The 27,561-nt window shown below is 42.2% G+C and overlaps 1 protein-coding gene across 11 annotated transcripts; it reads right to left on the reverse strand.

The window, feature by feature from the left end:
- Window positions 1-395: 395 nt before the first annotated feature.
- LOC106562300 (liprin-beta-2) lies at window positions 396-27,561 on the reverse strand. Of its 11 annotated transcripts, none has more exons than XM_045689191.1 (23): window positions 27,115-27,561; window positions 24,228-24,314; window positions 22,768-22,881; window positions 18,666-18,797; window positions 16,870-17,148; window positions 16,417-16,509; window positions 15,542-15,650; window positions 15,331-15,363; window positions 14,649-14,710; window positions 10,110-10,185; window positions 9,801-9,904; window positions 9,476-9,543; window positions 9,306-9,366; window positions 8,803-8,926; window positions 7,151-7,286; window positions 6,869-6,997; window positions 3,696-3,846; window positions 3,291-3,402; window positions 3,048-3,136; window positions 2,759-2,881; window positions 2,470-2,595; window positions 2,086-2,274; window positions 396-1,890 (listed from the first exon to the last, which is right to left on the reverse strand). In XM_045689191.1, the coding sequence occupies exons 1-23, from the start codon at window positions 27,160-27,162 to the stop codon at window positions 1,687-1,689; spliced, it is 2,649 nt and encodes an 882-aa protein (XP_045545147.1). In that variant the 5' UTR covers window positions 27,163-27,561; the 3' UTR covers window positions 396-1,686. The 11 variants fall into 11 exon arrangements, with proteins under 11 accessions (XP_045545147.1, XP_013982560.2, XP_045545149.1 ...); XM_014127085.2 differs by having other exon boundaries at window positions 9,801-9,925; window positions 27,115-27,560; XM_045689193.1 differs by lacking the exon at window positions 15,331-15,363 and having other exon boundaries at window positions 27,115-27,560.

Genomic DNA, 27,561 nt, shown 5'->3' on the forward strand with positions numbered 1-27,561 from the left:
AGTGAAGTGATTGTCTGAAGCTGGGTAATCATGTGACATTCCAACTGCTAATGGTGAAATGCAAGAAAAGCCCTAATGTAAATTGCCCTGTTGAAACTGTTTCTTTTCCGCACTTATTTCCTAATAAAGATAACATGTTGTCTTCCTGTTTGTACTTTTCAAGGTGTTGGTACTCTAATAGTGTCTGAACTGGTCATTCATGTTTTGTTCTTCCAATCCAACTGTTGGATACATCTGCCTTTGACATATGAAGGATCTTCAGATTTCACGAGGGTGAGTACACAGGGCTTTCTGGGAATTTCTGCTAGTTTGGTTTCTGCTTCTCACAAGTTCCAAAGCATGATCTGTTCACAGCGTTCTCTCTTCACACTGGAATAACACATAGGTAGACTATACAGAAGTTAAAGCATAACTTTAATGATGGACCTGAGGATACAACGAAGACCATAATGTTGCAATAACATGGAGCATGGTACGTAACAGTAGTCCAACATACTGAGTTATACTCCACCTACTGCAGCATTGTAACTTGAGCCATAGCGTCACTGAAACACCATGGGGGAAATTTACATACTGTATGATACAGAACATATCTTCAGTTCTCTGAAAAACAATGCTGAAACTCACCATGTTGTCCTCAGTGTCTGAGCTAGAGACAGAACTGTCCTCAGTGGATGCCTGATGGAACATTAATCAGCAACCTGAAAACTTTAGCATTCATGGCTTACCAGTCAGATGATACTATTGTATACTACAGATGTAGCAATGCTGTAAATTCAGGTGTGCATTGACGGAATAATTATTTGAAGCCGCTGTAGCGTTGTCTATAATCCATGATGTGTGTTATAGTGGAGCCAGCAAGAGCACTTTGCTTCAGAGTCAGTATTGGCTAGTGTGGCCTCAACCACCTTCCACCACATTAAATAATGCATTTAGGATTAAAATGAACTAAACTATCAAACATTCAGCATACAAAACACAATCACCTGCAAATTATTCTTTATTTTCAATATAATTATAGGCCAATTGAGTAGAGTATTGTGTGCAAACCTGAATTATCATGAGAGCACCTTGTATTATGATTTTGCCAGTTATTAAATATAACACAAAATAAATCAAAGAAGCTTATAGAAGTGGTATTAATTTGTACCATAACTCAAGGCAGCCAAGCTAATAGCTAAGCTAAATCCAGCAAGGTAAGGAGGAAGGCTACAACGGTCAGTAACATCATAAGGGTCCTGTTCTGAAGCAATGGCAGAAGACAGGAAAATTCAATCCATCTCATTTTTCCAGGAATGCAGAGAGCAGCTTCCAAAGGGAACCATTATACAACCATAGCATTATGAATCCTCATTTAGCCTGTCAGGTCAGTCATGATTTCAACATATCCAGGTCAGTTACTTAATATGCATCTCCAGCAAATAAGTAATTAGCACATCCAGCTAATTATCATACAGCATGTCCAGCAAATACCCAATTAGCACATCCTGATGATATTCATTATATGCACACACTGTAGCTTGTCCAGTGAATCACCATTTGGCGAAAAAAAAAAAAATCACTGCTTTAGAATTTCCACAGAATCACAGAATCAGCACCTTGATTCAGGGAGAGCATGTGTTTACGTCGGCATGTGGGGTGAAAAGCCATAAGATTTGCAGTCATTGGCTGAGGGGAGCGTCAGTGTCAGCTTTTGGGCCCCACCTGCTCCCGCCTCTCTGGCTCTCTGTCCAGGATGGGGCTGAGGCCTCGGACCCCTGTGTACGGCCGATGGGAAACCCCCTTCATGGCCGAAAGGCCCCCACTGTCTATAGGGCAGATGTAGTCCACCAAATTATCTGGACTTCTCTTCCTCAGGTGACTGAAGTGGGTGAAACCAAGCTTCTTGGGCTGAAATAATACAGGAAGAAAAGGGCTTAAGCTAGGGTCCTCTGTACACAATATGTACATTGAACAATAACTACTGTGGATTATTTCTAAAACTCTCAACAGCAAATTAAGCAGATTTCATTACATGTACACAGTATTCACAGCACATTTTACAGTAATCACGGGCCTTCTTCCATGGACACACAGCAGTCGTACCCGGACTTTGGCGGTGGTAGTGAGGGGTGCATGGCCGGTGGCGTTGGCATACTCCCGTTTCTCCAGAGTGGCCTGCGTCCCCACCAGGGAGGTGAAGGCGGTGGCCAGGTGGCGGCGGAGCAGGGTCTTCTGAGGGGGGATGTTCAGCAGCATGGCCAGGGTCTCAGAGCTGAACCGCGGCTCCAGAATCTAAAGTACCGGGGTAGAGGACAGGGCTGGAGCTCACTCAGGTAGGAACAAAATCATTTTTAAGTGCTGAATCACGATTCTCCAGTCTTCTTCCAAAGTGTGTTCCTGCAGATGACAGGGGGTGTGCAACTGCACACTTCAGAAAAGTTTGGGGAATTGGAACGCATGCATGGTTCTGAGGTGCAGTCCACTCACAATGAGACCTCCATGGACCCCACTGCCCCGTAGGTTGGGTGCATACTCAGCCAGGTCCACTGCCCGAAGCCACTCCATCACACGATGGTTGGACCATTGGATCACTTCTGAGGGAGAGGGGTTTCTCTGACCAGGGAGAGAGAGAAATGAGAGAGTTCCTCCACTGAGCAGTAAAATCTTGTCATTATACAAATATTAACTCATTTCTCAGCAATCATGCCAACTTTTCCTCTCGTCCATCTTTTGCTTCTCCCCTCATTTCCCTCCTCAGGGTCCCCTACCCTCTCACCTCCTCTCCAGGCCTGCGTCGGAGGCAGTGGGGGTTGAACTTGTTGACGTGGAGGACGTGGATAGCACACTTTATACTGAGGTGATGGAGCTGACTGGTCACCTTCAGGAAAAGCAGGTCATTCTGGAAAACAGTTTAGATACTGTACTTCAGTTGGAAAGCTAGGGTGTATTCACTCTATGGGATCCCTTTCATAGTAATTGTATATTAATGGTGATGATATCACTTGAGAGCATGTACATTTTTTTTGAAGGATTCACTTTTAAAAAATCTAATTGTTTAGCTTTACCACGGTGAGATACTGGAGCATCCTGCCATCCACTCGTCCCTCGTGGAAATGGTCCTTGTACTGAGGAAGGCCTATGTCATCCAACCATCCTGCACATGACCAGAGTTAACCATTTTAACTTCCTTTTAAACAAGGAACATTTTCCAGCAAAATATCCTACAGACAATGCAGTTGACTCATTGTGCACCTCAAATACCACACTTCTGGCAATGTCTGAATATAGTAGATTTTAAGAGTACGTACGTGTAACCCAGATGTGGTCTAGTTCAGAGGACTTTTCCAGGGCTTTAGTACTGAACCCCCTTAGAGCCAGCTGTAGTTTCTTCCTGTGTAGCGGGTGTTTGATACCCATTTCCTGTGGACACAGAAACACTTACATTAAAATAAGGTTCCCAAACACATGCAAGGTTTTACTGTGGTTTCCCAAAGCTAATCAATGACTGTTTATAAGTTCAGAACATGATCCTGATTCCTGCAGTGTTACGACAACGCAGTGTCCATATGGAATCCTGCTGAGACTGAAAAGTTCTGAGTGACTGACACAACCTACTTGGTACCCTGAGGCTGTCCTAATATAGGCACCATACAAGCAACAATTTTGTATGTTTTTAAGTTCATCAGGGTAGCAACCCTCTCGCCCTCAATGACCTTCTCAAAGTCCTGTGGCCTTGCAGACAGGAGCGTCTGTCCGTTGTCGACCCACTGCCGGGTCAGGTTGACGTACTGACCCAGACCATAGTCCTCCAGCCAACCACACACTTGCTCCCTGGTCCACTGGCTGAATGGAGTGTTCATATCCCTGATAGACAGAATGAGAGAAATTAGATTAAGAATTTGTGACAGCGAGAACACTGATGAAAAACCTTGTTTTGCTTCTGTCTACATGTATTGTATTTGGCCTACTCAACAGCTATACGATGTGAACAGTATACCCTATATTGAAACAGGTGCAGTAGCAAACGTGTGACTCATTTCAGTAAAGTAGGCATATGTCGCACGTCAATACTATACCGGAGACAATTGTTTATTAAATTACATAATTAATCAAAGCTTTGTTTTCTTCAGAAATGTATTCTAGAACATACGAACTTTCATGTTCCTTTAAAAACTTGTATGCCGTCTGTAAATGAAAATTGTTTTTGTTAAATTACGAGCCTAGTTGGTTTAACCACGGAAAAACACAGTAAAGGGGGATAACTAGTCAGTTGTACAACTGAAATCTGTTTTCTGCATTTAACCCAACCCCTCTGAATGAGAGGTGCGGAGGGCTGCCTTAATCGACATCAACGTATTCAGCGCGTCGGGATTTTTACCTTGTCAGCTCGGGGATTCGATCCAGCAACCTTTTGGTTAATGGCCCAACGCTCCTACCTGCCGCTAGCCATGATTGGCAGAGATAATGGTTAGGCTGGACATGCTGAGAGAAAAGTTCAGACAGAAGCATGCTACATGGCAGACCAGTCTATAACATGAGCTGCTAAGTATGTTAACCTGTTATGGCTAGGGGGCAGTATTTTCACGGCCGGATAAAAAACGTACCCGATTTAATCTGATTATTACTCCTGCCCAGAAACTAGAATATGCATATAATTATTAGCTTTGGATAGAAAACACTCCAAAGTTTCTAAAACTGTTTGAATGGCGTCTGAGTATAACAGAACTCATTTGCAAGGCCAAAACCTGAGAAGATTCCATGCAGGAAGTGCCCTGTCTGACAATTTCTTGCCCTTCTTGATTATCTCTATCCAATACAGGGGATCTCTGCTGTTACGTGACACTTCCTACGGCTCCCATGGGCTCTCAGAAGGTGGCAAAAAGCTGAATCGTGGCTTTGCAGGCTCTGGCTGAAAAAAAGTAGCGCGTTTGGATAGTGACTGGTCACAGTACTGTGAGACTCAGGCTCGTGCCCGAGTCGACCCCATGCTTTATTTTCTTTCCTCTGTTTACCTAAACGCAGATTCCCGGTCAGAATATTATTGCTTTTTTTAACGAGAAACATGGCATAAAAATGGATTTTAAACAGCTTCGAAGTACGGTAATGGAATATTTAGAAATCTTTTGTCACGAAATGCGCCATGCTCGTGACCCTTATTTACACTTCGGATAGTGTCTTGAACGCACGAACAAAACGCCGCTATTTGGATATAACAATGGATTATTTTGAACCAAACCAACATTTGTTATTAAGTAGCAGTCCTGGGAGTGCATTCTGACGAAGAACACCAAAGGTAATCAAACTTTTCTAATAGTAAATCGGAGTTTGGTCAGGGCTAAACTTGGTCGGTGTCTAAATAGCTAGCCGTGATGGCTGGGCTATCTACTCAGAATATTGCAAAATGTGCTTTCACCGAAAAGCTATTTTAAAAATCGGACACCTCAATTGCACAAAGGAGTTCTGTATCTATAATTCTTAAAATAATTATGTTTTTTGTGAACGTTTATCGTGAGTAATTTAGTCAATTCACCAGAGGTATGCTAGTTCTGAACGTCACATGCTAATGTAAAAAGCTGGTTTTTGATATAAATATGAACTTGGTTGAACAAAACATGCATGTATTGTATAACATAATGTCCTAGGTGTGTCATCTGATGAAGATCAAAGGTTAGTGCTGCATTTAGCTGTGGTTTTGTTTTTTGTGACATTATATGCTAGCTTGAAAAATGGGTGTCTGATTATTTCTGGCTGGGTACTCTGCTGACATAATCTAATGTTTTGCTTTCGCTGTAAAGCCTTTTTGAAATCAGACAGTGTGGTTAGATAAAGGAGAGTCTTGTCTTTAAAATGCTGTAAAATAGTCATATGTTTGAAAAATTTAAGTTTGAGGAATTTGTAATTTGCGCTACGCCTATCATTGGATATTGGAGCAGGTGTCCGCTAGCGGAACGTCTAGATGTAAGAGGTTAAGAATCCTTTCTAAAGTGGCTTTTTTGAAAGATATCACGAAGACCTGCAGTGTTGCTATGGCTCTTCACTTTCTGGCAGGAGAGTTTTGAAATCAGTGGAATGCCTGGTGGAAGCAGAGTATGATAGCTAAGGAGATGGAGAAAATGCAGGCGTTTGATTGCAAATGCAGAGGGAGTCAAAGAGAACACAGAAGGCTGTAGTATAAATTTGTCTGGATTACATTTTCAAACTAAGGGCAACCATGGCATTTGTAACAAAGAGGGAGAAGCGTTTATACGGATAAGAGAGTCTAGCTAGCTACATTTTCAGATATTTTTCATTGCTGATAACGTTAGCTGGCTAGTTAGCTAACATTACATGCATGATCTGTGTAGTAATGTTATTTGTATCTCAGAGCTATTTACATTGCTAGTTATAGACTAATGTTAGCTAGCTAGCTAACATTGAACCTAGCTAGTTTGTTAGCTTTAACTACCTGTAGGTTCATGCAGGGTAGTAATATTACGAGTTGGGATTATGGTTCATTGTTTAGCTAGCTACATGTCTAAACAAAAGACTCCACTATGCAAGTACCCATTTCACTGTACCGGTTATACCTTCTAACAAGCTAGAAACTAAGCAAAAACATTGTTTAGAAAGTTCCTTTTAGTTGCCTGGTTTGCTAGATTGATACATATTAAATGCATGGATATATTGGTGTTAAAAAGCAACCAGTTATGCTATTTTTATCTAATGTAAAAAAAGTTCAAATGTTGCTACATAAGACAAAACTGAGGCGGTCGGTCACATATTGGCACACTTTATTTGGATAGTCCGGAATTTCTGTAGACGCTCTGCATATGGGCATACTATCAACAAGCCATCTGTTGATAAGCAACTGTTTGCTAATTTAAGGTCATCCCCAACCCAGTCTTACCAAACAGAGCTGCCAGACTCAGGGGTCCGGGTCAGTCTTGGCCCCGCTGTGGCACGCAGCCCCCCTCTCCTAAACTGGTTTGGTTCCAGGTCCTCTCCCTGCAGACCCCCTGACTGTGTCCGCTTGATCCTGGAAGAGAGGACAGTATTTGATTTCATAGACATACTGTACATAACATACAAGACTTGGGTGTCATTCACATCCCAAAGCTTGCCATTTTAGGTGAGGTACATATGCTCAATTTACTGTTTCTATTTTATAAAAAAATATATACCCACTCACTTTCCCCAGAGCTTTCTGATACTGTTATTGTTCTTCAGGTGCTCTGGTGAGCCAATAGTCTGTTGACCTGACTCCACCACTGAAGACTGGGGTGAAAGGTCAGAGGATGCGGTGTCATCCATTTGCTCTGTCTTTCCTGTAAGAAGGGGGGAAAGAACTAAAGTATTCTTTATTTTCTAGTTGTGTATCTATCATTGAATCATTTCAATCGGACGTTTACATCTGGGTGAAGGTTCTGGTTTAGCTTTCATTAGAGTTGCTTTTGAAAATAAAAGCAATCAACTGGTTCAAAAAAGTAATTTCTTTCCAGGACCGCAAAACAATTAGCTGATGTTCTTTGTGCAAGTAAGTTTCATACATGCGGTGAACCTTCAATCTTAATGACTGAATTCTGTTTATTGCCAATAGCCTGTGGAGAGATGACTAGCACAAACATGTTAATTAACTCATAGCTAGTGCCATGGACACCCTTATGTGTACATATCCCTGAAATATAAAGAAACATGAATGTATTGGAAATTCCAAATTGTATGCAGTCAACTTACACACAGCACTGACACACACACTTACCCCACCAGACATGCCACCAGGGGTATTAACACAGTCCCCAGGTACAGAACAAATTCAAGGAACCGTACAGTATTATACAGAGCCATGAGTGCATGACTCCCATCTTATATAGTGCAAGTGAACAGCAAACCTGGTTTAAAAAAAAAAAAACAGGTAAAGCAACACCTCACGGGACAATGTCTCCCCCATGTGACCTACTTGTGTGTATGTACTGACATGAATGTGTAACTGATTGATGCGCACGCACTTAAAAGCATTAACATGTTTTATATGTAAATTGTAAAGTATTTTGTCTGTCTTTTTAGTTGTGTGTCAGACCCCAGTAACACTCATTGATAAGCCCACTAGGGGATTGGTAGAGCTTTGCTTTCTCATGTTTGTATTGGAGGCCTTTGGCTCTAACCAACCACCCAACAGGAGTGAGAGCACATAGAAAGGGGTTCCAGCTGCTGGGCCTGTTTGTGCACAGCACAAAATCCCACCACTGCATCCATAATATGGCACCAGTTACAGCTGGGAGGCCAAAATAGATTCATTTTGTGGGAGGATCATATACTCATGGGCTTGATTTCTGCCACTCCAAAGCCCAGGGTGGAGTTGGGGTAAGTGTGGTCCGTGAGAGAGGGTGGGGTTGTGTGGACCTTGGTCATTTAGAAAGAGAAGGTGGAATTGAGGTAAGCGTGGTCTGTGAGAGAGGATTGGGTTGGGTTCAGTGTGGTCGATCAGAAAGAGGGTGGGGCTGTAACCATGGTATATGTCAGGCAGTCAGGAATATCCCTGAAAACCTTTGCTCCAGCCTCTCCGCTATTAGCTTTGATCACAGTGCCACTAATCAGAGACCTGTGTATTTGCCCTGTCTCAAAGGGAGGACCAGGTCTTGGTCTGATCCGATATCAGGGGCTTTGTGCTCTGTTGTGTAGAAGGGGCCAGACCTAAGCACATATGTTGTTTTCTCTGAGCAGGTCTGTCCACCATACAACACAAGGCACAGTGAAACCTACAGTATATTCTGAGGTGAAGGTGTCTGAAGCACTTATGGACAGTGTGTGTCGGGGGGGGGGGGGGGGCTTCTTCAGGCTTACTTGAGTCTCCATCTTCACTCCCCTCTGGAGACCTTTGGCTCTGTCTCTCACTGCACTCTCCATTATGCTCTGGGAGGGAGGCCTTCACCGGCAAGGTCTGGCACCTGTTATCTACAGGCCCATTCTGGAGAAGAAACACAGATAAATGAAACAGTTAGACCAATAATGTTTTATTTTACTTTTAATTCAGATTTTTTTCTGTAAAATTCTGATTGACAAGATACAAAACAATCATGGGTCAGAAGTGTAACCCAAACAAGAAAGAACAGTAATGGTTAGATATGAAAAGTGAAGAGTTTTGCTCACAGTAATAATACCTCATTAGACACTTCAAACTCTACAGGAATCACCACTACATGCTAGAGGTAGGAAAGGTGAAGAACAGTCATTAGTTGACGAGTTAGTGCTGTGATACAGATTGGGAAGAAAAGTGTAAAGCGCTTTCTAGTCAGATTTTCCTACTCTGGGCAGTAAATGTTGACAGGTGAAAATGTCTCCACTACCTTTGGTGAAGATCCATTCTGTAGGTTGTCCATACTGCTTGATAAAAGTCTGGGATGCGGCCTGATAAAAATACATTATCTGATCATTCCCAATGAAATATTGATTAGTGCAGTCCCTTATGCCATGTGTGTGAAGTCCCGTAAGAGGTGTTCCATTCCCAGAGTCTCACCAGAGTTCTCTCTCCTTCTGGGTTGGCAGGTGGGACACGAGCTGGGGGGACGAACTGCTGAAGGACATCTGGACCAGAGGAGAGATGGAGATAAGGACAGGGAACGAGGAATATGACTAGCGCCATAGCCTCTAGTTCAATAGTCAGAAGACTTGTGGGAAAATGAGACTTCTGAACCATATTGGGCAGGATCAATCAAGTTTTAATGCAAAGGCACTTTCAACCTATTATGCTGATACTGAAAACTGGAGTAATTGTCAGTGTATGCTTGGGGCTGAGAGAACAATGTCCCCCCCATCTGAACATTCCCCTTCCTCTGACCCACCTCAGTCTTTGTGTTCTCAGGGAGTGCACTGGGAGGAACTGTCCTCATCACCACTCCATGCTCCTCTTCCTCACTACTGCTCGACAGAGTCCTCTCATTGGATACTGAGAGGATAGTGGGTGAAGCTATCAAAGAAAGTGTCATTGCTTCATACCATCATGAGTAATGGAAATGTTCTGCTTTCTCTGGTTCATTATACATTTGAATGTAACGAATGTTTTACCCTTTGTGGCTTTAATTAAAATGCATATATATAAAAAAAATCTGTAACTAGAGTAGTACTATATGTATGGTAGGGAAGATTGTTACCTTGTCTTGGGGTCACAACGTCTCTGAACTGTCTGCACTGGACTAAGAGCAGCGTGAGCTCCTCAATACGCTGGTCCTGTAACAGGGAGATGAATCCATACAGTGACTTGCAAAAGTATTTCTTCACATTGTACCTGAAAGTGGTATTAAAATTGATTTAATTGTCAATCTACACAAAACACTAAATGCCAAAGTGGAGAAAAAAAAATGTAGTAACTCAAATATTCAAGTATTCAGCTCCAAGAGTCAAAACATGTTAGAAACACCTTTGGCATCAATTACAGCCATGAGTCTTCTTGGGTAAGTCTAAGAGCTTTGCACAGCTGGATTGTGCAATATTTGCCTATTATTTTTTAATAACTATCATCACTTCCTGTTTAACATGAAATGAGGGAGAGCTCGGTTGTGTTTTGAAAAGTTTCTTAGTAGCTAGCTAACTTTTTAGTTTGGATCCCGTGACAGTTGCTGGGACTGCTAGTCTCTGTCCAGTGATCTTGCCAACTTAGGCCAGGTCTGAGGATCCATTTACCTAGCTGCCTATCAAGTTAGCGGGGTTGAATGCAGCCCGCGAAGCGGTATCCCATTGTGGCTGGGACCGCAGATCGTCCCGGGTTTGTGGCTGTCTAGATCCCTGCTGTTTGTCATTATCAATCTTCCCTGTGACCTGCCCTGTCTGGAACTGCGAGGAGTAACAGTGTAACCTGTTGCTAGCTACCATGACAAGGTTCTACAAGCAGTTGTTACAAGAAAATAGCTTTAAGTGTTTTGTCAAAATACTGGTGGATTCAACTAACTGAAGAACAGTTTGCAGTTCTCCCAGGGTCAGCACGATGAGTAGAAACAGGAGAACGGTAAGATGAACAGTCTAAGTCATTGAGAGAGGACATCAGTTCCGTGTGTGAATCCATGACAATAATGATGGATAAAGCAGACTATCAAGGCGGAACAACATGGTTGTGGGCAGAATTGCAGAATCTCCATGAGACCTGGACGGAGTCAGAGGACAAAGTGAGGGAAATGATCTGAGAAATTGAAGATGGACCAGTTTGAGGTAGAGTGCGCCCACAGGACTGGAAAACCCACCACCGACCCAGGTGACAGGCTGATAGTAGTCAAGTTCCTGAGGTTCAAGAACAAAGTAGAGGTTCTGGAAAGAGCCAGGAACTTGATAAGAACGTATATCTTCCTCAACCGGGTCTATCCTGAAGCTGTGCGCCAGAAAAGGAAATAACTTATCCTAGCCATGAAAGCTGCCAGAGTGCGTGGGGACATTGCTTAAATCCCCTATGACAGGCTCATTGTCCACTCTCCCTCCCAGAAGCCTGGAAGGGATGAGAGAACCAAGCCTATGGGTTTGTAGCTTCAACCCCGCAACAAACACACACCAATCGATTCATGGACTGCTGAATGTAAATATTTTTTCCCTCTTGCTTTGTTTGCCATTTTCAGTATGTCTCTGATAAGCTACCCAGGAAAGGGCTGAAATTAGCCCATAGAGATGTAGCATTAGAAATAAGGTTAATAAAATCAATAACTTGCTAACATTCATATATTAGCCATTTCTGAGACTCAATTCATTTGATTCAGCAGTAGCAAAACAAGGAAATAACATGTATAGAAGAGACAGACATGCTCACGGGGGAGGTGTTGCTGTATATACAGTGCCTTTGGAAAGTATTCAGACCCCTTAACTTTTCCCACATTTTGTGACATCCTTATTCTAAAAATGATGAAAGTCCCCCCCCCCCTTCAATCTACACACAAAACCCAATTAATGATAAAGCAAAAACAGGTTTAAGAAACAGTAGTGTTAAAATCCCAAATTGTTTGCATAGTGAACTTACACACAGCTCTGAAGCATACACGTCACTAGGGGTCTTTTCAGTCCCTAAACCCAGAACAAATTCAAGAAAACAGACTATTACATAGAGCCATTATTGCATGGAACTTCATTCCATCTCATGTCGCTCAAAATCGGCAAACCTTGTTTAAAAAAAAAATATTCAGGTTAATCAACTCATTGCACAACAACTCTCCCCCATTTGACTGAGAGTTTGTGTTCATATGTAGGCTACGTGTGTGTTAAAAAAGTAGTTTTGTACTTGAGCTGTTCTTGTCTATTAATGTTCAGTATTATAATGTTCCATGTTCTGTGTGGACCCCAGGAAGAGTAACTGCTGCTTTTGCAACAGCTAACAGGGATCCTAATAAAATACATTCAAACATTGATTCCAACATCTTGATAGAGGTTCATGGCTAAACAGCAATTTGAGGCTTTTCCTGAAAAAAGTAAGTATTTGCCAATGTCAAGCATACCCATACCATTATGCAGTCACCACTATTATTGAAAATGATGAAGTTACTGTGATGTGTTACGGGCAAATCTAAGGCTCTACATTTAGGCCAAAAAGTGTATTTCTTTGCATTTTTGCAGTATTACTTTAGTGCCTTGTTGCATACATTCGTATGCTTGTCACTGTCATTTAGATGACTGTGGCGACACCACAATGTTGTTGATACAGCCTCAGCTCTCCCAGCACAGCCATTGAACTCCGTAGCCATTTAAAAAAAAAAAAAAAAAAAAAAACCCACCAATTGCCTCATTCCAGTGTCATTCCTGTCCAGCAGCTCAGAAAGACCATCTTTGATGTGTCTGGGTGGTTTAATACATAATTATCAACCAGATCATGCTTAAACCTCACTAGGGTAGGGGGCACTATTTTCATCTCCAGATGCCCAAAGTAAACTGCCTGTTACTCAGGCACAGAAGCTAGGATATGCATATAATTGGTAGATTTGGATAGAAAACTAAAGTTTCCAAAACTGTTAAAACAAAGTCTGAGTATAACAGAATTGATATGGCAGGCAAAAACCTGAGAAATCCATCCAGAAAGTGGGATTTCTTAAATTTGTAGTTTTATATTGAATGCCTATACAGTATCCATGACTTAGGACTCATATTGCACGTTCTATGGCTTCCACTAAATTGTTTCAGGCTTGTGTTATGAAAAATGAGGGAATAAGACAGCTGAGTAAGTGGATAGTGGAAAGTCCCCAGACCTGTTTGCTGCGCTCGACCGAGAGCGCACCTTTGTTTTTCTTTTATATTGAAAAAGCTATTGTCCGGTTGAAATATTATTGATTATTATGACTAAAAACCTGACATGTTTCTACGAACTTTACTGATACTATTGGATTTTGTCTGCCTGTTGTGACTGCCTTTGAGTCATTGGATTACTGAACAAAATTGAGGTTTTTGGATATAAAGGACTTTATCGAACAAAACAAACATTTGTGAAACTGGGAGTCTTGTGAGTGCAACCATATGAAGAGCAAAGGTAAGTGATTAATTTTATCGCTACTTCTGACTTTTGTAACTCCAATACTTGGCTGGTAACTAGTGTGTGCTGGGCGCTGTCCTCAGATTATCGCATGGTATGCTGTCGACGTAAAGCCTTTTTGAAATCTGACACCGCGGTTGGATTAACAAGAAGTTAATCTTTAAGCCGATGTATAACGCTTATACATGTTTTATGAATTTAAATTATGAGTTTGTTTTTGAATTTGGCACTCTGCAAGGTCACCAGATGTTGGCCAGGTGGGACGGTAGCGTCCCACATACCCATAAGAAGTTAGACTTTCATTGTCAGATTGGTTGTTACCCATCACTGCTCTTTGAGGCTTTTGCAAAGCTCTGTGGTTGTGCTTGAAATGCAACACTTGATTGTGGGACCTTAAATCTGTGTATGGGGGACAGAGAAAGCATTAGGGGTTAACTGGATTTTAGAATGACTATTTCAGTGTGAGTCCAGGTAATTTGATATGTTAAGCCATATTTTACTCCTGAACTAATTTAGGCTTACCTAAACAAAAAGGGGATGAATACTTTAAAAAAAGTAACAATCACATTAGCATATTCTCTAGATTGTTGACATCCATTAATCCCACTAACAAAAGTTGAACTAATCCAAAGGGTCTGAATACTTTAGCAAGGCACTAATTGGCTTTCTCCATATGCTTTTAACATAAGAGTTGAGAAATGTGAGTGTGACATGGGCACAGCTGGAAATCAGTAGTGGTAACTGAGTGCATGCGTGTGTTTTGAAGTGGTGCCAGTGCCCCTGGCCTGGTCTATTTTCTCTTAATGGACCAAACTCCAAAATTAGGTCTGGCATATCCAAGACTCATTAATTGTGGCTTTGCCTAAAATGGATGGCTGCGGAGAGAGCGAGCACACGAGGCCTTTTTGTTCAAAGATCCAAGATTCCACCCGTGGCCACAACTAAGAGTACAAAAGCTCAGTGCTGTAAATGGCGGTGGGTGGTGCTAGTGATGTACGCCATCAGCCTTCCAGCAGCTCCTGCCATTCAAACAGTGATGGTCGTGCTGTGTATGCCAATGGCACCCAACTGTATACACTATACAAAGCAATGGGATCACAGTTCAATGTTTTATTTTGTGATGTATAGCAAATGATCTCACTACTGGACCAAGAGACAAACATGCATTAATAGTAACCGTCGACAGCCGCCTACGCACCTTGTCATCATTGGCAACCAGCAGTGCCTCCATTCCCGTCTTTAACCTTTGGAGCTCCTGGTCTGTCGAAAGAGGAGTCAGTGTAGTTGCCATCATGTACCTTATGTATGCAGTACCATAATATGACAATGTATTTGCAATCTTTCATTTTCTACCCCATTTAGGTATATAGTTGGGATATGTAAAATCGATGGAGCAGAGCTTTTCTCAGAAGGAAAACATCTCACCTAGCCAGTGGGAAAAAAAACCCAACAAAAAAACAGTATGAGCTAAGGGTCCATACAATAAAGCAGAAATTAAGTAGAGAAAGTTGACAGGCAGCCATGGGCAATGGAAAAGATTTCTGAAAATGAAACTTAGTCACTTAACTCTACTTCTAGTAGCAAGAGCACAATGCCATATCAAGGTTGTTACTGGACACCAGCTGGCTGACATTAAGAAACAAATCAAGAGTACCTTCCCAGTGGAAATGATGTATTCTGATCAGGGGTTCAATAATCTACTCAGTTGAAGAAACATGAGCTCATAATGTTACCAGACAGAGGAAGCCAAGGTCCATTCCTGGGTATGATTTCTTTGGAGCCCCACAACAGGGTATGAAAGAGTGAAATGAGTGCATTCAGGTAAGGGACAAGATGTTGAAGTAGTGTTTTAAAGTTGTTAAAATAGTGTTAAGGCTTACGCTTATTGTTGAGCCTTCTCCTATACATATCCTCTAACAGTGGAAATGCAAAGTGGAAAGAGAACCATTGTTAGACACCACTCAGTCGCAGCATGTTATTGATCCATGACAGACAACCTGTTGACTAGTCACCAAGAAAGGCCATACAGCTCCTTCATTATAGAATAACAAACCCTGTAATAAAGTTATGCACTTCTTCCAAACTGCTTACCTCTCTCGGAGGTCTCAGTGGACAGTGGTCTGGCCAGGAGCTGTGCGTGCAGGCTGTCTATCTCAGCATTCTTACTGAGCAGGAGCTGCTGGAGGTCTGATATCTGTGCCTGTGTGGGATAGGGGGACAGGGTAAGATCAGGAGCATGCGTAAGCTAAAAACACACTCAAAAAGACAAACTAAGTCAACACTCATAACAAACCTCCACATAAAACTGTTGGAGACTAAGTTTATTGGTGGTGTAAACTGTTTAGCAGATACAGCAAAATACACCTGAAATCTAAAGCAGACATTTACATGATTTGGCTGGTTCAACTTTCCAGAGCAGGCTATACGTTTTACATAGGGCACACTAAAGTTCACAGTAACGCAACATGACCATGTATAGCAAATAAATACAATTTAGGAAGGCTTTGATACACTAGCAGTGATTGAAGTTAAAATGCATAGTGTGAACAAAAAGCAGATGGACAGATGAAGCGAGTGAAAGTAAAAAATAAATAAATTGCTCAATGAAGTAGTTCAGGAAAATGAGAAATTGAGGGGTAGAGTGCAGGGGAGTGAAAGAGTGAGCAAAATAGCCAGGTTGAGAGAGCCATCGAGGTATGGCAATGGGGTGTGTTAACCAAGGTATTGTAATACCGCAAAGAGAAACCAAGGAACTGTCACCATTTAAATCCATTTCTACAAAGACAATGGTCTGCAGATTTGTTAAGAAAATAGCCTTTTGTGAATGACTTGTCTGTAAGACTCATCTAACTGGGCAGAAAAGCAGATTGGACATGGTTTAGGAAAGCTGTAGTTAGCAGAAGAATCTGGGCACTACTAGTACAGTCTAGACATAACAGGAGATGAGGTAGGCTAACGTGTTTAACCTTTGTTGCTTTGAGTCTCCTCTCATACTGGGACTTCTGGTCTTCAAGATGGCCTACTTTCTCCTTGAAAAGTCTGAGCTCTTGAAGTATGACCTGGGGACATTGATAAAAGGATATACAACTTGTACATGTCATTGTCACAAATGTACATCAGATAATGGATTGTTTTAATGGTCTGGAGACTCAATTAGTCCATGAGTTCTATCTGCTAACTACTTACACAACACCACATTGAAATGCCTCTTAAATGATGCAGTACATGCATCAACCCCCTTATCTACACAAGTCATGGGATTGCATTGGGTCTCATGAACTATGCATGTGTAAGTTTTGGTGAGGGGTTCCTTAGTGCAAGCATAGAGCTAAGTGTCAGAGCCTTGGGATCATTCCATACACAGTGATGGGACGACTACATGCTTAGGGTCAAAGGTCATGCAGACATTCTCTGCCTACACTCTCTCCACAGCAGCACTGCTTCTCAGAAGTACTGGAGCAATTCTCCACGCCTGGGATCACGTCAGGAGGCCCCTCCAGCCCACTGTCATGTACCTCCTCTGGGCTACCCTCACAGGCGAGCCCCTGGTCTGGGTTTTGGGCCTCCGTGGACCCAGTGTCGCAGGCCTCCTGTGGGCTACTGTCAGCCTGGCCTGTTTTCTCCCAGATCCTGCAATTGATTTCCTGCTGAAACCTACACATCTGCTCCTGCAGCTCACTAATCAAGTTCACAACACTCTGACAAAGGGAAGAGAGAAATAAGGAAAATGAAACCAAAGAGGGAAAAAAAAATAAAAAAAAAAAAAAAGTGTGTGGTGTTCAATGATACTACAACATTTTCTACACTAATTTAGTTAAAGTAACAGATGGAATGTTTAAAGCCATGCAGTGATTGGGTTGATACGTCTGAGTGAACCACAATGAGAAACAAAGCGCTGCGAGATCTAAACACCCTGGGCCTGTGAAATAGTCTTGTCTGGCCAGGGTAAATATGCTTTTGACCTACTGGAGTGAGAACAAGAGGTACCCAATCTCACACGTGTGTATGCTACTGTCACATGAAAGGAAGTCTAGTCCATTAGAGCAGGGCATGTTCTCATACTTAGAGCATAAACAACCATAGACCTATACCTGGACTGTGGAAGTATCACATGGTGTCCAGTAGAGGATATGACAGATATGGAGAGCTGTCCACAGCTATATATAACCATGAACTTAGTGACTCCGCTCCACAGCAGGGAGGCCTCCAAAATGAGTGTCAATGTGCGCATGCGCATATTCACACACGATATGCTTGAATGGTCACACATGGCACATCAGTGGAATGTTCAAAACAGAGGTCTCATTCTCTCCAGTCAGCTGTCATAGGGAAGGCAGTGTGTACATGACCAGAGCAGAAAGACTATTGCAACACATGTCCTTATATTACTAAATGTACTGAATATCCTCTACATTATAAACCACAGGTATGGATCATTTCCTGTCTAAATTGTTATGCTACCCGGTCTTGAAAGGGGTGGGGTTTCCTCATTTGACACTAACCCCCTGCCTCTGCAGCTCATACAATAGGCCAGTCATGATTAACAGGACTTTAGACTAAAACGTTAAACCTGTCACCGAGTTAAAGCCTACTCACCCTCAGGTTTACCCAGTCATCCATCATTCCATCACAGCTTCACATAGTACTGGATGTGTTCTGGGGCACAAAGGCTCTTTGACAAGCCATGTTTTGACAGTAACTACATACAGTAATGCATCAGGTTTTGCAGTAGTTCTGAGGAAAAACATTTTGGACCTTACCTTCATGTGGTGATGGGTGTAGGTAACCCAACATACCATATGGGCTTAAGCAAACATACATTTCAGATTGAACTAAAACACAGAGCCATGACTCCATGGAGAGTAGTTTCATTCCTAGGTAGTCCAGGAAGAGGGTGGAGTACATTTTACTCTGTCTTTGGAGTATGTTTGTCATAAAGTCAGCAGCACTGTTGTATCAGGACTTGTACATGCACTCCTGTCATTTCCGAGCAAATCTCACTTCACTAAATAGAAGCATCACAAGGGATGTGAAACAAACCCCCTTAGAGTAGTAAAATAATTCAGCTTCCCTATACATGTTTAAAAACTCATTCTAAAAAATAAATCAGACTTGCTACAGTAGTCTGTCTCAGGGACTCAACTCTAACCGCCTCAGTCATACATAAATTTAGGATTATACTCATCACCCCCCATTTTTGCGTCTGTGTCCTTACCTCTGCTTTATGTTTCCTCTCTACTCCATGAATCTGTTTCTCCTCCATGTCCACCAGCTTCAGTTTCAGGTAAGACACCTCTCCCATCAGATCCAACTTCTGACTCTCCAGTGACGTCCTGCTAAGGAGCTCCTGCCACCAGGAGAGACACGTGTTAACACCAATCATGCAAATGGACACAGACATACACCATTAGATACACTAGTACAACCACACCAAGCCCAAACAGAACTTTTACACTGGACACTAAAGAAGCTACCGTCTAGCTCTGTTCAGTTCTCTCAAAGTCAGACGCTGTCTACACGGCTAAATATACACAGCCTCTGGGCACTATTTTTACTGCCCCTCTCACAGGCAGACACACGAGTACAACGCATGCAGAGAAGAGCGTGAAAGAGCCCACAGAACCCTGCACAGTTCCCATACAACAACAACTAGAAATACTGTAGAGGCTCAGCACGTGCCTTCCTATTTAAATGAGGATTGCTATAAATCAAACATGATGCTGATTAGGACCTTGCTTGGTCCACTAATTATCCTTCTTTATCAGAAAAACTGTCTGCTTTGAAAGTCCCTATTTCACTCAATAGCTAATTAGGTTGAGTTCAGGCAGGTGCAAAGTCTCAGAGGCTGCCCAATTCTGATATTTTTTTCACTAATTGGTATTTTGACCAATCAGAGCAGCTCTGAAACAGCGCTGATGTGAAAAGATCTGATGTGATTGGTCAAAAGACCAATTAGTTAAAAAAATATCAGAATTGGGCTGCCTGTGTAAACACAGCCTAAGAAAGGTCCAAAGAAAATATCCGAAGCACTGAGGCAGTCCAACCATGGGCATTTAAAAATGTAGCTTTTTTTGAAGAGAAAAGGGTTTGTTTTCTGAGAGGTTTCTGGGAGAGTGCACATGGAAAATATTAGAGCTGTGTCACTAGTAAGAGATTTTGCGGCTCAGGTCCAAAGCCTCATAATGACCACGTCTCAAGGAAACAAACCCGGCCCTTCAGAACAACCCTGCTGTACAGAGTTAACCTGGGGTGTATTCATTATGGAAACGGTTTACCGTTTAACCTCTACGGGATTGGTGTCTCCCCTGTGGGACGGTTGAGCTAATGTAGGCTAATGTGATTAGCATGAGGTTGTAAGTAGCAAAACAAATCGTTAATCTAACTGCACTGGCCAATTTACATTAGCTATTACAGTGAAATAATACCATGCTATTGTTTGAGGAGAGTGCACAATTATGAACTTAAATGTATTAATAAACCAATTAGGCACATTTGGGCAGTCTCCATACATCATTTTGAACAGATATGCAACGGTTCATTGGATCAGTCTAAAAGTTTGCACATACACTGCTGCCATCTAGTGGCCAAAATCTAAATTGCGCCTCGGCTAGAATAACAATGGCCTTTCTCTTGCATTTCAAAGATGGTACAATAAAAAAAAAATTAACTCATGTTTTTTTCTTTGTAATATATTTTTACCAGATCTATAGCTGTTCTCCTACATTTTCACATTTCCACAAACTTCAAAGTATGCGTATCCTTGCTTCAGGTCCTGAGCTAGGTATGTCATTTTAGGTGAACATTGTAAAAAAGGGTTGGATCCTTGAATGGAAACAAACGGAGCAAAACAAACGTTTCTTTTGGACAAATGCAGGTAGGTCCCTCCCCATTTCATATATTTTGCTTCTGTTTAATAAACTTTTTGCAACAGAATCGAATTTTGCAATGGCTACCAAATGAAATGCATTGAAGGCATTTAAAGACAGTCTAACAAAGACTGCCTAGTATACAGAATTTTTTCAGGGGAACTTTGGAGCAGTTGAAAGCCTCTCCTTGGAAGAATGATATCCTGTTAGGGCTAGGGGGCAGTATTGACACGGCTGGATAAAAAACGTACCCGATTTAATCTGGTTACTACTCCTGCCCAGTAACTAGAATATACATGTAATTATTGGCTTTGGATAGAAAACACTCCAAAGTTTCTAAAACTGTTTGAATGGTGTCTGTGAGTATAACAGAACTCAAATGGCAGGTCAAAACCTGAGAAGATTCTGTACAGGAAGTACCCTGTCTGACCATTTCTTGGCCTTCTTTGTCATCTCTATCCAAAACAAAGGATCTCTGCTGTTACGTGACACTTCCTACGGCTCCAATGGGCTCTCAGAAGGCGGCAAAAAGCTGAATCGTGGCTTTGCAGGCTCTGGCTGAAACAAAGTAGCGCGTTTGGGTAGTGGCTGGTTACAGTACTGTGAGACTCAGGCGCGGGCCCGCGTCGACCGAAAGCTTTGTTTTCTTTCCTCTGTTTACCTAAAAGGAGATTCCCGGTCGGAATATTATCGCTTTTTTACGAGAAAAATGGCATAAAAATGGATTTTAAACAGCAGTTGACATGCTTCGAAGTACGGTAATGGAATATTTCGATTTTTTTTGTCACGAATTGCGCCATGCTCGCGACCCTGATTTACCATTTCGGATAGTGCCTGGAACGCACGAACAAAACGCCGCTATTTGGATATAACGATGGATTATTTTGGACCAAACCAACATTTGTTATTGAAGTAGCAGTCCTGGGAGTGCATTCTGACGAAGACAACAAAGGTAATCAAACTTTTGTAATAGTAAATCTGATTTTGGTGAAGGCTAAACTTGCTGGGTGTCTAAATAGCTAGCCCGTGAGGGCTGGGCTATGTACTTAGAATATTGCAAAATGTGCTTTCACCAAAAAGCTATTTTAAAATCGGACATATCGAGTGCATAGAGGAGTTCTGTATCTATAATTCTTAAAATAATTGTTATGCTTTTTGTGAACGTTTATCGTGAGTAATTTAGTAAATTGTTAGTAAATTCCCCGGAAGTTTGCGGGGGTATGCTAGTTCTGAACGTCACATGCTAATGTAAAAAGCTGGTTTTTGATATAAATATGAACTTGATTGAACAAAACATGCATGTATTGTATAACATAATGTCCTAGGGTTGTCATCTGATGAAGATCATCAAAGGTTAGTGCTGCATTTAGCTGTGGTTTGGGTTTTTGTGACATTATATGCTAGCTTGAAAAATGGGTGTCTGATTATTTCTGGCTGGGTACTCTGCTGACATAATCTAATGTTTTGCTTTCGTTGTAAAGCCTTTTTGAAATCGGACAGTGTGGTTAGATTAACGAGAGTCTTGTCTTTAAAATGCTGTAAAATAGTCATATGTTTGAGAAATTGAAGTAATAGTATTCCTAAGGTATTTGAAAATCGCGCCACGGGATTCAACTGGCTGTTGCGTAGGTGGGACGAATTCGTCCCGCCTAGCCCAGAGAGGTTAAACTGTAGCAAAAACACTTACTAGTATGCTAAGTTTGTCCTACCTCAGTTTCCAGTTTGTATGGACTGACGATAATCCTTTTCATGCATGTTGTTGTCATGAAGTTATTTTAGCTTAGTTGTAAAGAGGATCCTTGATTCTGACTGAGTTTGAACTCTACTTCACCACACAGGAGTGGAAGACATGGACACACCACCTCTACTGATGACAGAGCACTCCCCCTTTTCTCGCTCTCTCGCTCTCTCTCAGCCTGAGGCGATGTGTCTGACCTCATCTGGGTGGTAAGGGGTGTGACCGACTACACTCCCGATCCTGTGCACACCTGCCCAGACAGACCAGCCCTAGAGCGGAGCACCATGACCAAACCTACCAGAGCAGGAGACAGAGCATGTTTAAATCTAGTCTGCTAGTGAACTGAATATAAGACTATTGTATGAGGAGTATTTTTTTCCATGGATGTGTGCTAGTCTTAAAATACAAAGTAGTAGATGAAAGCTTTGGATGTCCCCTGCTCACACATGCATTATTTTAAAGTATTCTAGTTATACATAAAGCAAATGTCATGTTGTCAGTCTAATGGAGAAGGCATAATAGTTGTGCTGCTGTGATGCAGACTTTCAGATCCCAATTTCAATAGAAACGGGAAGATACGGAAGTGAACCTGATAACCACACAAAACGAGGAAGTTGATATCATACCGAAGCCAGTCTAAACTGAGACTGTGAATAAGGTTGAAGTTCAAAGGTTTGTATGAATGGAAGAGGACCAGTGTGTGAGGTCCTTACCTGCTGCAGCATCTCTTCTGTAGAGTTTAGCTTGTGTTGGTGTTCCTCCAGGGAGCTTTCCAGATCACAGATCTTTACTCCCTGAGCTTCCACCTGGTCCGTCAGAACGCTCACCTGTGTGTGTGTGTGTGTGTGTGTGTGTGTGTGTGTGTGTGTGTGTGTGTGTGTGTGTGGGGGGGGGGAATGGAGGAGAAACTCAATACTTCAACATTTCTGTCCCCTCCTTTCAATGTTGTCAACCCACTTGACCTCTGTTCATCCTTCATTCCCACACTCTCTTTCTCCCTCCCTCCCTTCTTCCCCCCTTCCTGGCTCCACCCTTTACTCCTTCAGACCTGGGAAGTTATCTGACCCCAACATCCACATGCACTTTCTCAAAGTCATTAAAATCACCTCTCTTTGCCTGCCATCCATTTCACAACTTATCAGCTCCTTAATTGATATACACTTCACACTGCCAGATTAAACAGTGCAAATATTTCCAAAGCTGAATGAAGGACAGGAGTTTTTCTCAGTTCAGCCCATCAGGCCGGCTCTGCACTACTCATGATATAGATAAAGCTGTTGAGAAAACAAACTAGCGAAAGAGCCAATCAGTTACAAAAGGCAGGGCTCAACCAGCCAATCAGGTGGTTTAGTGGAGGAATGCGTTAGTGTGTACATGAGACCTATACACAACAACAAGACATCACATCTGCCAACAAACAGAGGTGTGTTGTAGCCAGCAAGTCTGGACCTGACTGCAGAAAAGCCCTTACACAACAGCACTGAGAACTAGTGTACACACACACACACACACACACACACACACACACACACACACACACACGAAGTACCGCCCTTGTACCTAACCCTTGTTGACAACAAAACAACACAACTACACTGCAATTAAGGCAAACCACTGGATTAGCACCCCCCCTCTCTCTCATATATATATCTCCCTCTCTCTCTACATCTCTCTGCCTCTCTCTCTGCGACCCTCTCTTTCTATCTCCCTCCCTCCCTCTTTCTCACTTCCTCTCCCTCTTTCTCTCTCCCTTCCTTTCTTATGACTGATACATGATAGAGCTACTACTGTTTATATTTTATAGAGGGCACCAAGGGGCCAATGCAGTGTAATGTATCCTCTTGTATTGCAGTAGGCTCATATTCAACTCTCTCTGTCTCTTTCTCTCTCCCCCTCCATCTCTCTCTCTCTTCCTCCCTCTCTTATGACTGATACATAAGGGGGCCAATGCAGTGTAACGTATCCTCATGTATATCAGTAGGCTCATATTCAACTCGGGGGATTCAACTTCAGCTGAATTTAAATAATAATTTCTGTAGGTGAAGGGTATATCCATTACACAACTCTTTTATATATGCCAATGTGCAGCGAAACACACTATTCTCTCCCATACAAACACACAAATGCAAAACAGACACATGCATGCATTGTTTATGCCATAAGGTAATCTTACCTGGAGGACAAGGGACTCTTTGTCTCCCTCTAAGCGTGTCAACCGTTCTTGGTAAGTCTCGCCGTTCACGGGGGACCGCTGGTTTACCTACAGAGGAGCGGTCAGTTACTGGTCAATTTGTGGTCAGTACAAATACAACTGTGAAGTGAGAGGAGCTACCCACAGTGTCAGCTCTACCATGAACCAGGGCTCTCTGAAATGAAAGCTCAGACTCCGGAGAGAACAACAAGAACACACACACACACACACACACACACACACACACACACACACACACACACACACACACACACACACACACACACACACACACACACACACACACACACACACACACACACACACACACACACACACACACACAGCACTGGTATCACATTTTAAATAACCTATTGTGGCCGTGGAATGAGAAGGTCGTGAGTGTGAAATTCTGTAAGAGGTTTATGCTTCTTAAGCTTTCACCAAATGATGTTGAACCTTTTAGTATTCTAAGAATTTGATATTTGCTTCTCGACCAAGTGTGCAAGACCTCGGGCCTTCCTAAATAATGGCTTAGCCGTTCATATAAAGAATGAAACAAAATTAGAGCAAATTTCTGAGAAATCCAGACTTTTTAAAACCACAACCATGGAACGTTTGTGGCACAGCGACTGTGAGGACTATGTAAGAATAGACTATGTAAGAATACTCTTCAGATCTAACTGTTGAAGATTCAGAATCCACAGCATGTGGCTGGAGTTTAACTTCCTTCCAGAGTCATAGGAAAAAGAAGACAAAGTATGCATATAGCCATATATCTTTTGAACAATAGAATTTGCAAATGCCTTCTCTCTTCAGCTATTTCAAGTGCTGCAAATAACACATTTCTGCGCAACATAAACATCCTGTAAACAAGTCCAAATAAGCAAGTCAGTTTGGTAAAAGAGAAAGAAAGAGACTTCGTATATAGTCATCTATCAGGCCATTTTGTGTCCAAGTTAACCCGTAACAACGAGGTCCAGATGGTACCAGCCAGCAAAGAGTTAATCAAGTCTCCCTAATGACAACAAGATGATGAAGGAGAATTCAGGAATGGGCTGATCGTAACTAAATCCAGTCTAGTCCTACCAGGTCTATTTCAGGGGCTTCCTGTACTGGACCTCCTAGAGAAAGGACAAAGTCTGAAGTGAAAACACATGTTGCCCATCCATTCATCTATTCTCCTCAGGTACTATGACCTCTTGACCTGTCTGGTGTTTATCTTTCACGCATCCCAGTATGCACTTCTCCCAACACATGTTTCCTGCCCCTAATTGGTGATTGGTCACTGGGACCTTGATTGCTGATTGGGCGCAGGGACCGTAAAACAGGTTAAGCCTGGTGCACAAGCTCACCATACCAGATCTGGTTCCCATTTAGTGACTCGTTTAAATGTTTTCCTCCTATCCTAGATAACATCCATTCAGCCACAGACTCAGATTAGCCTACACATTCTTCACTGAAATTCAGTAAAAGTTCCTCAACAGATGGATTGACAGATTAGCCATATAGCTAATTGAACCATACGGAAATCAAGTTTTCCTGTTATCATACCATGTATGAAGGCTATGTAGAAGCTCATCCAATCATAATCGACTGCAGAGTTATGGATATAGTTCCCTTAAGGAAAAGCAGCTTTAGTCAATCTGTTTTCTCTGTGAGAGCTTCCCATGTCTGGAACCCACTGCCATCAGACACACATAACTCCACCACCTATCCCACCTTCACAAAAAAAAAGAAATGGTTAAAGGCCAATCAGACTTGTGAACATAATCCCCAGCTGTGTATTGCCGCTTTCCATGTTGTCTGTAGCATGTGAGGTGTGGAAACACTGTTGCTTTTATATATTTTGTTTTGTTGCCTTTTGTGGTATTGTTCTATGTTGCTCTGCATGTACTCACTGCTCATTGTTTGTCTGTATTGTAATTGTTTTAAGAACCTGCCCAGGGACTGCGGTTGAAAATTAGCCGGCTGGCTAAAACCGGCACTTTTACTGAATCGTTGATTAATGTGCACGGTCCCTGTAAAAATAAAAATGAACTAAACTTATATAAGTAAAATATTATATTATTCCTGTTCAGTAAAGAAACACAGGGAGAGTTGGGTCCCGTGTGGCTCAGTTGGTAGATGCCAGGGTTGGATTCCCATGGGGGACCAGTACGAACAAGATAATAAACAAGGTATGGAAATGTATGCTCTCACTACTGTAAGTAGATAAGAACGTCTGCTTAATGACTAAAATGTCAATGGGAAATGAGAGTTCAAAGTGTTTTCCAGAAAGCTGGTTACCATGTTTTATTGAATGCTACCTGTTGTTCTTCAACAATTCCCAGGCTTTTCCCTATACCGGCCTTGTTCTGTGAAGGTGTAGAAATTACAGACAACAGAAAAGGTGAGTACTATGCTGCCCTACCAAGCAAAAAGGCAGTAACTGCTCATTTAGTCGAAAATTAGTTCATGTCATTTTTGCAACATTAAATACATGCTTAATCATGTGGACCAGTATCCTGCCTCTATTGAATTGTGTTTTGGAGAAAATGGGGGTCATGCTAGCAGTAACTGCATAAAGTTACTGTGAAACCAAGGTAAATAAAAGCCATTTTTCTCAGTTTCACGCTATGAGCAGTTACTGCCTTTTTGCTTTTTAGGGCAGTATGACGCACAACTTTCCAGCTTACGGTCAAAACAGGTGAGTCTGTATCAATGTTTCTAACTGTGTTACAATGAGCAACTCCACAACACGTCTTTCTCCATGTGCATCTCCAGTATGCAAGGTATTTCACTGTCTGTGACAATAACAATAACCAGATTCCTCAATACAGATGCAGTACAGATGTATAAGCAGGGTAAATGCATAAAAGTCTCTTACCTTTTTCAGCCAGGCAAAATGCTTATAGAAATCTATGTTATACTCCATTCTGTTGGCCCATTGTAGCTTTGACTATTTCCTTCCTCAAACTCTACACGGCAACTTATCCTGGCAAGGCAATGAGGCTCCACACACACACAGAGAGAGAGAGACAGAGAGCGACAGAGAGAGAGAGAGAGAGACAGAGAGAGAGTGTGTGTGTGAGAGAGAGAGAGAGAGAGAGAGAGAGAGAGAGAGAGAGAGAGAGAAGAAAGTGATTAATAAAGTAGAGCTCAGAAAGAAAGATACTATATCACTGTTAATCTCCCTGAATCCTTCTATCTTCTTCCTCTTCCCCTCCTTCCCCCTCTCTTGCTGCAGAGAGACTGTAGTGGGGACCCTATGGTGTGCTGTGTCTGGGTCGGACCCTGGCAGTGTGGTTTGGAGCCCAGATAGAGGCAGGCTGAG

This window comes from Salmo salar, chromosome ssa11, assembly GCF_905237065.1.
Source record: "Salmo salar chromosome ssa11, Ssal_v3.1, whole genome shotgun sequence".
Taxonomy (NCBI): Eukaryota; Metazoa; Chordata; class Actinopteri; order Salmoniformes; family Salmonidae; genus Salmo; species Salmo salar.